The 13484-nt window shown below is 36.3% G+C and overlaps 1 protein-coding gene across 1 annotated transcript in view; it reads right to left on the bottom strand.

Moving 5' to 3' along the window:
- The window catches only part of MAN1A1 (mannosidase alpha class 1A member 1), a 181397-nt gene that overhangs the window by 106756 nt on the left and 61157 nt on the right, over positions 1-13484 (bottom strand). The window contains exon 5 of the mRNA XM_004597577.3: positions 1790-1870. Coding sequence (XP_004597634.2) covers positions 1790-1870 — 81 coding nt within the window. The remainder of the gene's footprint in view (positions 1-1789; positions 1871-13484) is intronic.

Here is a 13484-nt window from a genome sequence, read left to right as displayed (position 1 = left end):
TATTTGATATAATCAAATTATAAACATTTAGGTAACCCATAGGAAAACACATGATAAGAAAAAAACAGCTTTATGAAATAAAATTAAATGTTTTATAAATATAATAAAAAGAATATAAAATGAAGGTAACTTCTTACTAACAAAACAAAATGCAGAAAGCCTAGGTGTAATAAAACAATGGCTGCATGTGATAACATCAGAGCAAACATAACATATCAACAGCTATTTGTAGAGGAAAATTTCTTAGCTGCTTCTTATTAAAATTAGCTAAATTTATATATTTTAAAATGCTATAAAGTCTTAGGCAGATTATCTATAGATTGTCTATAATCTCTCCAATTATATGGATACATATAATTGATTATATATACATTTGTATAAACACATGATTATGAACATATTTATACGAAATACATTTTTATTTCTATTGGTAGGCTCTGTTATAGAAGATGCAGTGCTGATTCCCTTCCAGTTTCTCCATTATGGAGAAAGTGAAAATCGACATAGCATGCTAAAATGAGACTGCTCAGGTACTGGTTACTCAAAGCACCTGAAAAGCATAAACATGCTAACACTAAAGCACTAGTCAATTTTAAGGATGACTTTTTAAAAATGAGAAATCTCTTAGCTCAATGCTTCAAATATTGTAAAGCAACTGGACAAATTAAATGGTTTGGGACTGGAAAAAGGGAGGAAGAATCATAATGTGCCAGCGTGTCTGATTACCTTTTCTAGGAAGGTGACAAAGATCATGATGATAGAGTTTAGCACTCAGAATGGAAATGGGGGAATACAGACGCCATCTACACATTTTACCAAGATCTACAGTGGAACAAAGAAAATGTAAGACTGAGAGGACTATTTTGCCATGGTTAGAAAAGCACCTAAGAGACGGGAACAATGGCAAGGAACTTTTCTCACTGAAGATTTATCACTCTGCTTAAATCCATCTGAAGGAGAGCAGAGACACATGAAATACTGCCATGGGTATGAGCCACTCTCCTTACCCAGAGTGTGAAGCTAACACAAATCGGACTGTCACACAACTGAAACGCATGACTGTTTTTCCTTAATGTCAGCTTTTAACACTTATTAAAAGTGAGGTCCATTCTAGCAATTCTCAGTGGACACATACGTTATTCATAAAGTTGTCCAAAACCTTTTAAGAAAACAGCACTCATACCCTTTAGGAGCATAATACAAAAATTCTTTCTTAATCTAGGCACCTAAATTAAAGTTTTCTGCTGTGTTCTAAGCAGCAGGTAATTTATCAGGCCTTCACTGAGGAAGATCACCAAGCACTTTATGCAGGGATTCTGTGTATGTGAGAGTTCAGTGGAAACCTGAGTGCACCATTCACTCTGAATCTTCAAAAACACTCTAGGGCTGCCCTGCTGTACATTCTTCATTTTCACGCTTTTATTAAGCTAACATTATACCGATGTTAACATAATTTTAAGAGAAAAATTCATCTGTAAACCTGCTACTCCACTAACTCATTTTAATTTGTCCCCAGGTATATATAAAACTTGTAGTTAATCACATCACACATAACACAATGGTGCCAGGCTTTTTCTGTCATTACTTAACATCCCCAACAGGACTTTTGTCAAAGTTTCCCGATCCTGCTCACTTAATTAGTATACATCATAAGAAATTCAATGTAAACCATAAGTCCAATAAAATGTGACAGTAAAAAATGGATTTCTGCCTAATTATACCAAAAAGACATATTTACAAAAAATAAAACTTAGGACATTTGGCATTTACACATCACTTTGCATCTTACCTCTTCTCCAGACAAATAGTAGGCTGAGAGTAGTCCACCAACAAAGCGAATATTTACTTCAAACACAGAAATTTCAGCATTCTACGGACACAAAATAAAGGATATTCAAACATAACAGTACATAATTCAGATAACTATCAACATCATGATAAACTGTAATAAACTCTGAAATTTTGTTCAAATCTCATATCCTGAAATACATTTATATATGGGGAGAAAAGTCCACCTCTTAATGGTGTAAAAATGTAGTTAAGTAGATAAAAACAATTTCACACTTAAGATAAAATTATAAAAATACTCATAAAATGTAATTCATTTCTTATTCTATTCAAAAGCAGATACAAGACATAGCCAGCTCCTTTTATGTAAAAGCAATAAGGCTGGATTTTTTTTTCATATTTTGCAATCTTCCTTTATTTTACTCATTAGTCCATTTTCTTCTTCCTGGAAGGCTAGTCATTCAGATTACACGGTGCTGATAGTTCATTAGTCCAGAATCTGAAATTGGGGCCCTTCGCTCCCCTTGCTGCTCCCACTTCGTGCCTGTGGCTTTGCATGGCTGAATTTCTGTGACACAATATTTTATTTTATTTTTGCATTAATATAATATTGTGGTAATAATGGTACACTCTTTACCTCACTGAAACAGTTCTTATTTGTAGCAGAAGTAGCTCGCCTTTCTTATTTACAGTGTGCTAAATGCTGTGCTAATCTCTTTGTGAAGACTGGCCTTTCAACCCTGCCATAGCCTATAAATTAATTCTTATTCCCCAATTAATTTTACAGATGGAGAAATTAAGAGCCATGGTGGTTAGTGGGACTTTCTGAAGGTCAGATAACTCGATAATAGAATGAAGATGGAAACAGAGCATTCAGATTCCTTGCTAAGAGCTGTTATTATGTCCTATAATATTTCACATGGTAATGCACCAAAACTATCAACTTTTTGAGTTATTACACACATGCACAGGAAATTATTCATTTATACAAAAGGAATGAAATCTTATCATTTGATCCAAAATGCTTGGAACTGGAAGATATCATGTTGAGGAAACAAGTCAGACACAGAAAGACAAATGGTACATGTTCTCCTTTATAGATGGGAACTAAAATTAACAACAGCAACAATAAAGTGGAGAAGAAATGCCTGTGTGTATCAGTTTTGCTGCACTTAGGCCTTTGTCAAATTATTTTAAACTTTTGTGAAATATACTGATAAGAATTACATACTACTGCAGCTTTTGCAATTGGTGTAAAATTTTTTATGAGTGAAGTTGAACATATTTTCATTTTATTATTGTTTGTATCTTTGCCTATTTTCTTGCTGGACTGTGATGTTTTTTCACTTTGTGTTTGTTGATTTCTTTCTTTAGTGGAGCCATTGAGCCTTTGACTATAAAATAAATCAAAAAACACTTTTCCCAAAAAAAGTTAAAAAAAAATTGAATAAAATATATGAGAAATTCAAGAGCTGAAAAAAAAGAATCCAAGAAAATTTTTCATGCATTTAAAAAATTACTTGGAAGGCAGAGTGTCATGGGAGACAGATCTTTAATTTGCTGACTTATTCCTAAATGGTCACGGTACCCATAGGTGAGCCAGGCCTGAGGCCAGGAGGGTGAATCCCACCTGAGTCTCCTAAATGAGTGGCAAGGGCTCAGTCACTAGGGCCATCTTCCACAGCCTTCCCAACTCTGTCTGGAAGAAGCCGGGTTGCAATAGAGCAGATATGAGTTGACACCCTGATATGAGAAGCCAGAGTCTCATGCAGGGGCTTAACCAGCTGTGCCACAATGTGACCCCACAAATCTCTGCATTCATGGCCACATAGTTGTGACATATAAAAACAATTACTGTGAATACTTTGATTATTTTATAATATTTATTACTCAGTGGATATCCTCACTCTTATTACTGCATAGTTCAGCACAGAAAACATACAAAGGATAAGGTATACTTCAAGTTGCGCTAGCCTTTTTAATGGTGTTAATTGTTAACAATCATTTTACCTTGTATCAAACCATTCTTTTGATACTGATGAGAGATAACAGCCAATTGTAATATATAGAGGGAATATCTGGGAGATAAACAGTCAAAATGATGATTTCTTTAATAGACACTTATTAAGTAACAACACTAAATAGGCCACATCTTATTTGCTACAGATAGAACAATGAAGGTCTCCAAACTCACTGAGTCTATATTTTAGTGGATAACATATTTTCAGAGGAAAAAGGGAGATGTGTGTGTGTATATATATATATATATATATATTCATGTTATTACCTCTCTGAAAAGGTATGAATGTTTAACAAAGCTAAGTAATTGCTTAAGTTAAAAATAATTTATGCAATAAGATTATGAAAACAGGAAAGAGAATTACTAGGTTAAAATTAGGTAAATGCATCATAAAATAAAACTGATGAGTTCACCTGTATTTCACATTTCATAATATTTAATATACTTTAATTAAAAGCACTCCATATAGTTCCAATTTATCTTCAGGTATATCACTCGGAAGGAATATGATATAAATACTGATAAAAGCTTTAATAATCTACATAATTACTGGGAAGGGAATGCATTTATTTCGTTTTTCACACAACTATTACTTCTTATGTCCAAGAGTAATGTCTACCAATAAAATCTAATGAATTTAAAGAATCAAACTACATTCCTCTCAACTGATACTTCTATTTTGCAGTTTTTAAACTTACGTAGTTCTCTATATATCTGCTTATTGATGCCGGGCAATGATTTTACATCATTTTATTTTCCTGGTTATATGATTATTTCACATGCATTTCCCATCTCCCTTTGAAAATTGTGAATCAGACCCTTTATGGAGATATCTGATAAAAATTATTTTAAGGTGGAAGACTGAAAATTGTCAAATACTACTAGCAATATATCTTCAGTTAGACATCAATCACCTATTGAATGCTGTTATTCACCCAGTTATTGATCCAGTTACATACAGTGTATGAGAAGATAGATTCTATTTATTTTGCTCTGCTTGTAAGATATTAAGAAGTGACCTTGCAATGTGCAAAGCTGAAAGTCAGTTGTTATGATTTTTGAATTTCATGTACCATATAGTCTCATGAAACCGCCCAAGCAGCAAAACTGGCCTGTTAGTGAATCCATGCAATTCCCAATGATTGCTATGTCCTTACTTCTGTAAATCCTTTTTCAGGAATAACACATCTTCATCAGTGGTCTCAATAGCCAACATCATCTTTTGATTGAAAAATTAAACCTACATTTGAATTCCTGCCTATAATTCTTTTTCGTTCCTTTTTAGAAACCTTAATTTGAGAGCTCTTCCAGTATCCTACAATTGTTATGCTTTATGCCAGAAAATTAAAAATTAAACTTTTTAAGTCACTCTTTACAGACTCTTAGATGCAAAAAAGGACTAAGGAAAAAAAAATTCCTACCATAACCAATTAGTTGGCTACTTGGGACAACAACCATAAAATTACTGGCCTGGCGTCACAAAGAAGGCTAGTCTTGTAGTTACTACGGAATGAGTCCCTAGTCAACTTATTCTTTCAGTGCCTTGGTTTGCCATTTCCAAACAAAGTTAATGCATCTCTTCTAAGGCACTATAAATTACTGTGAACAATACTTGTAGTAATTTCCAGGTACTGTAAATTACTATACCTGACCCAACAGATGTCTGTCTCCATTACCCATGTACCGTAGCTAAAGCTTTTTGAAAAAAAAAAAAAAAACAGTACCATTCACAAAGTTACTAGAAAACATTCTTCTCAGTTCTAGAAAAACCAATGCCAAAACTCATATGGAAACAGAAGAGGCCGAAATAATCACAGCAATCTTAAACAATAAAAACAAAACAAGAGGCATCACGATACCACATTTCAAGACATTCTACAGGGTTTTTGTAATCAAAACAGTCTGGTACTGGCACACAATTAGACATGTTGACCAGTGAGCCAGAACAGAAACTTAGAAATTAATTCAGACATCTACAACTAACTAATCCTCAGAAAACGAGATAAAAATCAATCCCTTCAGAAAGGAGTCTTTTAAACAAATGCTGTTGGGAAAATCCAATCTCCACATGCAGGAAGCATGAAACTAGATCTCTACCTTACACAAAACCAAATCTAGATGGATCAATCATCTAAATCTATCAACAAGTTACTAGAGGCAAGCTCTGTAAGACATTGATATAGATAAAGATTACTTGGAGACAACCCCAGAAGCACAGGCAACAAAAGCAAGGACAAATGGGATTATATTAAACTAAAAAGCTCTGTACTGCAAAGGAATTACTCAACAAAGAGGCAAACAAGAGGATGAGAGGAAACATTTGAAATTATGTAATACCCATGATTTATAAAGAGTTCAGGAACTCAACAACTATAAAACAAACAATCTAGCTGAAAAGTGTGCAAAGGACAAGAAATTCAAATGGCCAACAGACACATGAAAAATTCCTCAGGCTCATTAGCCAGCAGGGAAATGCAAATAAAAACCACAATGCAGTTTGACCTGAACCCAGATGAAATTGCTATAATCTAAAAATAAAAAGGAAACAAGAAATGCTGGTGAGGATGTGGTGAAAAAAGTATCCCAATTCACTGCTGCTGGGAGTATAAACTAGTGAAATCGCTATGCATCACAGGATGAAGAGTCCTTAGAGATATCAAAATACATCTATGATATGATCCAGATATCCTACTCTTGGGAATTCACCCAGAGGAAATGAAATCAGCATACGAAAGCGTTCTCTGCATTGTCCTACTTATGTAGCCCAATTCATGACAGCCAAGATACGGAATCAACTCTGATGTCCAACAAATGATAATGGAATAAGGAACTTACACACACTACTACAGAGTATTACTCAGCCACAAAAAGGAATGGGATTCTGTGTTTCGCAACAAAGTAGATGTGACTGGAAACCATTATGCCTAGTGAAACCAGCCTGTCCCCAAAACACAAATATTACATGTTTTCATTAATTTTGAGTAACTCATATACCAAGTACAAAAATGTAACGTGTATGAATGAAATTACATTTTGAAATCTACTGTTTCTAATACTTTTCTAGGATCTTGAGGCACTGCTATTTTTCTGCTTAAAAAAGTCATTTGCATGAGTCCAGTACAATAGCTTGGTGGCTAAACTCCTCACCTGGCATGTGCCAGGATCCCATATGGGCACTGGTTCATACCCTGGCTTCTCCACTTCCCTTCCAGCTCCCTGCTTGTGGCCTGGGAAAGCAGTTGAGGACAGCCCAAAGCTTTGGGACCCTGCAACCGCATGGGAGACCTGGAGGAAGCTGCTAGGGTCCTGGCTCTGGATCAGCACAGCTCTGGCCATTGCGACCACCTGGGGAGTGAATCATTGGACAGATCTTTCTTTCTTTCCTTCTCTGGGTAAATCTGACTTTCCAATTAAAAAAAAAAATCATAAAAACAATCATCATCTCCCCCTACAATCATGCCTCTCGTATTTCTCATTAGCTAGAAAACCTCTTTTGAAATTCAGTATCCTGTCTACTACATGGGATGGAATAAGTCCAAATCCTTCCTCACAGGATCCCAGGTCATCAGAACAACAGCCAAGAGCCCTGAGCAGTCCACAGAAACAGAACAGTAAACTTCCTTTGGGACTAGGGAGGGGAGCTTTCTCTGGTCCTCGCTTGGTTCCAACTCTGGGTCCCCACACTCTCTTGCAATGACCATCAGGATCACTCCAGAAATCCCTCAAAAACAAACAAACAAACAAACAAACAAACAATCTGGAATAGATAGAGAACAACAAGGAAAGCTTAGAATCAGCCAGGAAACGGTCAGTGTGGATTCCCTTATACCTCACTAGGTGGGACACAAAGATTGGTTACTCCTCACAAGGGTGTTGAAGATTTCTCTGCACACCCCTGTTAAAACTGTTCTGCACCTAAACTGTTGACATATGTCTTGTTACAGTTATAAGCCAGTCTAGACTACAAAAAAGAAAAAAAAGCCAGATTCAGCAAAATTATGCTTCAACACTATAAAATGCTAAATACTATAATGAAAATAGACACAAGACAGCTGAACAGTAATCTATAGCCATTTTAAGGTGTTTAGAACCCGGTTATATATAAACTAAATTGAAATGTCAATGAAGAAGTCACAGGTGGTGGTTAAGAACTTGCATTTTTTTTTTAACATATTGGTTACTCAATACTATGTCAATTAACTCCATAATGTTATAAATTGTTGCTGATGTTATGTTGAGGCTTTTAATTGATCAGGATGATACTCTGCTGGCTCTACCTTCAGACCAGTGATGGTCTCCCCAAGAAGCCGTTGAACTTATCTGGACAATAAGATGCTAGACTCTATGCTTGGTATATGTTTGCAATGAAAGAATCTCAACTGAACTTGAACTGTGGTAATGCAACAAGGTGGAGGAATCCACCATGGAGTGGGGGAGGGGTGGGAGGAATCCCAGTACCTATAAAACTGTGTCACATAAGGCAATGTAATTAATTAAAAAAAAAAAAAAGAAATTCAGTATCCTGAACAACTGCATTATAAGTTTGATATACTTTATATGATACCTGAATTCTCAAAAGTGACTTTCTACATTCTGAGAGTTTTAAATCATTTTTATAAAACTCTAACTCTAATTTCCATTGACATCATAATAAATGCAAATGAATAAATATCTCCTATGAGTAATCATGCTATGCCTTTCAGAAGTTCTATGCTCTCCCATAGAAGGGCTGGGGTAGAGAAAGACAGTATGTGTACAAAACAGCCTGTATCACTAAATCTTGTGAGATTTATCCTAATGAATCATTAACCTTAGCAATCTACTTCATTGTGCTTGTTTTAAATATAAATTCCTTCGTAAATCCTTAATTTAAAATTACATTGCTAGAATATGCCTATGTCTTCTGTGGCTTTTAATAAAAAGTTTTATGTAGTGAACCATTTGAGAAGTAGATTTAATCTTCTGTTTCAATTGCACACAAATATTAGTGATGAGAAAAATTTTCAAGCTGCAAATTTTTGGTTATAAGATTACACTTTAACAAGAATCTGGAGTGGAGAAATGGCTCTTTCATTTTTTACTTCTAGCAATGGCCACTGAAACAAAGAACATACTTAACCAGATTCATCCATAAATCTAATATAAAGTAAAATATTAAATTTACCAAAAAAATACCACTTCTTTAAAATCAGATACTACAAATCATGGAAAAATTATGCTCCAGTTATGAAACTGGCACGATAGTCTGATGACTAAATCCTCGTCTTGGATGCGCCAGGATCCCGCAGAGGTGCCAGTTTGTGTCCTGACTGCTCTACTTCCCATCCAGCTCCCTGCTTGTAGCCTGGGAAAGCAGCTGAAGACAGTACAAAGCCTTGGGACCCTGTATCCTTGTGGGAAACTCAAAAGAATCTCCTGGCTCCTGGTTTCAGATCAGCTCAGTTCCGGCTATTGCAGCTACTTGGGGAGCGAATCAGCAGACAGAGCATCTTTCTTTATGTATTTTCTTTTCTCTGTATATTTGCCTTCCCAATATAAAAATAAAATAAATCTTTTATATATATATATATATATATATATATATATATATATATATATATATATATATATATATATATATATATATATTTTCTCCAGTTTTGAAAATATCTTTTTGGGTCCGGCGCTGTGGCCTAGCGGCTAAAAGTCCTCACCTTTAACACCAGGATCCCATATGGGCGCTGGTTCTAATCCCGGCAGCTCTGCTCCATTTCCCATCCAGCTCCTTGCTTGTGGCCTGGGAAAGCAGTCGAGGACGGTCCAAAGCCTTGGGACCCTGCACCTGTGTGGGAGACCTGGAAGAAGCTCCTGGTTTCAGACCAGAGCACCACTGGCCATTGTGGCTCACTTGGGGAGTGAATCATCGGACAGAAGATCTTCCTCTCTGTCTCTCCTCCTCTCTGTATATCTGACTTTGTAACGAAAATAAAATAAATCTTTAAAAAAATGAAAATATCTTTTTATTCTGTGTGTCTTATTCTCATAATTTCTACTTTAAGTATATATCTTTTTAAAAAAGATTTTTTTCAACTACACACACACACAGACACATTCCTACAAGCACATACGCAAATATGAAAAAAATAATCTAATTTATATTTTGTTCGTCCCTTCTGGCAGTCACATCAACATACCACGAACACATGGGCATGAAGAATCTAATCTTATCTGAACAGTAGAAAAGTCAGCACACTTCAACATTTATTTCTATAGAATGTCTGAATGGTCAACTTCCTGCCACTAGATGAGGAATTAATTTCAGAAGTTTAAAGGAAGTTATTAGGTTGCATTTTAAAATAAGCAATTCATTTACTAAAATCACCTTAAAAGTGATCTAGTTTTAACAGATCTTGGCGAGTGAAATAACATTTTTCCACAAGAGTTAATAAATTTAGGATTGGGAGCATTCCACAGTTCTCCTTTGCCTATAGAACTATAGAGATAATGTCCTTAAAGAAATCTAGTTTAGAATAGACACCTCAACTGGAGAAGACAATAAAGATGAGACTTGCAGCAGCAGACACTGTGAGGGGAAACAAGCACACAAACGAAACAACCCAAAAAACCGTGTGTCCTAACTCAAAGTTACTTAGACTAGTAGGAGAAACCAGACATCACCTGAGACATCTCACATGGCTCAGCTTACGCGGCTCTGACTGCAAAGTTAAAGTGGAGTCAACTTCATGCGTGATGACTACCAAAGCTGTGGTGCTCACATCTGCTGCGGACAACAGCAGAGTTTTCAATGGAAATCTTAAACAAATGAGATCAAGATCCCCCAGCATTTCTCCCAGTAATTCTAACTAGGAGTCAACAACGGCTCTATCACCACGATCCTGAAGACCAGGCAGAGTTGAAGCAATGGCTACCAGGGGGTGGTGGCGGCACAGTCACAGCAGGAGTGGTGAAGAGTAAATGTCTAGGCAATGCATGTTTTGGAATTCTCAAGGCACGCTCCTTGGTGGTACTCTGGAAGACCAAAGAAGGATAACACCTGCTTTTTATTCTTGGAACTTCGGTTCTTTTAGACAGACTGAATGCTGCTATCAGCGTCTGGAAGTGTCTTGTAGTTGAAGGAGCTTATGCTGAGAAATAGTTTCTGCTTTGTATTGTTACCTTCCACTTACTGAGTGAAGCTGCTTCAAATTTAGGTTTAGCATAAACCTTTATTTATTAGTATAAGGCAAGCCCAAGTACTAATACGTGATGATTATGAAAGCCTATTTTGTGTAAGTGGTATTTCAAAGTACATGTTCTATCAATACATTGAGAATTAAGTTCAAGCATCAAATCCTTTCAACAGATTAAATTGCTGTATTTCACAGTGTGATCAATAACAGAACGTCCTAAGCAGATTTTAGTTTCACTTTTAGATAACATGATGAATCTTTTAAGACTAAACAATGCAAGTTCTCTGGACCACAAAATGAGGTAAATATAATCTTAGAGTTAATTTTGATTTCCCCAGGAGGTCCAGAGATGCTCTCAAGTAGCATACCCACCACTGGCTAGTTACTACCAGAGACAACAGCTTAGTGTCCTCTAGTTAGAAACCAAATCACCACCACCAGTGACAGGCATTCCTTAGCATTCAGATGTGCTGTACTGAATAACTAACTATTCAAGGGAACGTTTAACCAAGCAATTTCCTCCCATCCTGGGAGGTGAGCTGCTCCTAAATTGACTTTCTTTTTTTTTTTTTTTTTCAAGAGAAACACTAGGGCAAAAATCACTTCTTTCCTGCTCTATGGCATCAAACTTTGAATCTAAACCAAGTACTCATTTCAGAACTTGAGAAGATCCAAGGCTGCTTCAAGTGAATTTACATTCTTCTTTCAGAGAACCCTAAAGTTTACGTTCCTGAAAAGTAGCATAACATTTCAGTTAGACAAGCTATCTGGATCTTTAAATAAAAAAAAAAAAGTTAACGTTGCCATCAGTTCTTCCATTTTCTAAAACACATGGTATGAATACGACCAAAAGTACGATCCAGATGTTTGCCAAAGAGCACAGCCTCCATGTGTGGCTAGTCACTTTCAGGAGCCAGCGATTCAACACCCCTTTGCCATTCTCAAAGCTTACCTCTGATTCTGAGATACTACTTTACCTAAGTGTAGAAAGATGCTTTTTAAGGATAATTTAATATAGCTTTGGCTTTTGCAGAGGGTTTATGTAAGAAATTGTTATCTGGGAAAATGTTGTACATATGCTACAAAATTTGTTTCTAAAGATAGGTTTCAATATCTCATGTAAGGATCGAGGTAGCCAATTTTTTCTTTTAGAGTGCCAGTGAAAAACAGGAAGCTCACACTGAATTTAGAAATGCCTGAATAGGAAAGTCTTCTTCATTTATGCTCTTGTTAAATGATCTTCCTGTGTCAGGACCTAACACAGATCTGTTTAGAAAGTGACTAAAAATAGACCATCTACACTTGAACTCCAGATCATTTCTAACTACACAGAAATACAACACAGGATGACTGTTCAGCCTTGAAGTTAATATGCTGGTTAGGGCACACACATTCCACATTGGAATTCCAGGATTTCAATCCAGGCTGTTCTCAATTCCACTTCCCTCCTAGTGTTCACTCTGGGAGGTAGACATGGTAACGGCTCGAGTAGCTGAGTCCCTGCCATGGCAGACCTACATGGAGTCCCAAGGTTCTGGCCTTGGCCTCCAGACAGTGGGGGTATCTGGGGAGTGAGCCAGCAGGTAGGGCAGATCCATCCTGTATGTGTGGATGCCCTTGTTCGCTATCTGTATCCTTCCTCACCCTCAGCCTGTCAAGTAAATAAAAAACAAGTAAAAATTTTAAAAATGACCCAATACAGCCTCTTCTGTACCCCAGTCAGTGATCTTCCACTTGAGCCTTGTACAGTCCACCAGGAAGCAGAACAAGAGAATTTTCATTTATTGAACAAACATTTGTGAATGCCTACTGAATGGTACATTTTGTATTGTGAGGTTAAGGTAATGTGCCTAACTTTAGAGAACTCAAATTTTTTTCCTTTTGCACTTTCTATCCATTAGAGGGTAGATGATTTATGCATACCTTGCTCAAATCACAGTTGTTATATTGGACAGGTTAATTCGTTACTTCTTCATCTGTAAAACCATGGAAAATACCTCTTACCTTGGTTCCTCCAAGGACTACCATAGTGCCTGATAGAGGTGTGTAGTACTTAGTGAATAGAAATTTCCCCTTTTCTTCTTCCTTATGTAGTGCAAATCTAGCTGACATACTCTGGCTACTTTGAATGCTAGGCTAGAAGCTCCACAACGGTAAGGACTCAAATCTTTGCAGGTACTTGAAGAATAATTAGCAAAGACATGACTGAATACTGAATAACTAAGAGACAGTTATAGATTGTCTGTCCCAGGATTACTCTGATTTAAAATCAGAAAACACAACCACTATAATGTCCCCTTAGGGTCTTCTGCCAATATCTATGTCCTCCAGAAACAGAATTGAACACAAAGCTCCTTCTATAGAGCCCTTGCTCCTACTCCCAAAACTTATCTCAGAGTCTTATTTTAAGCCAGTTAACAAAGTCATCTGAACTTTATGCAACCAATTATGCAAAATGAAACAACTCACTCTGCCTTAATGAGATGAAAATAAGATTAGTTAATGAC

Source organism: Ochotona princeps, chromosome 1 (assembly GCF_030435755.1).
Source record: "Ochotona princeps isolate mOchPri1 chromosome 1, mOchPri1.hap1, whole genome shotgun sequence".
NCBI lineage: Eukaryota > Metazoa > Chordata > Mammalia > Lagomorpha > Ochotonidae > Ochotona > Ochotona princeps.
Note: the sequence above shows the minus strand (reverse complement) of the source record. Positions and strands in the feature narration are given on the sequence as shown.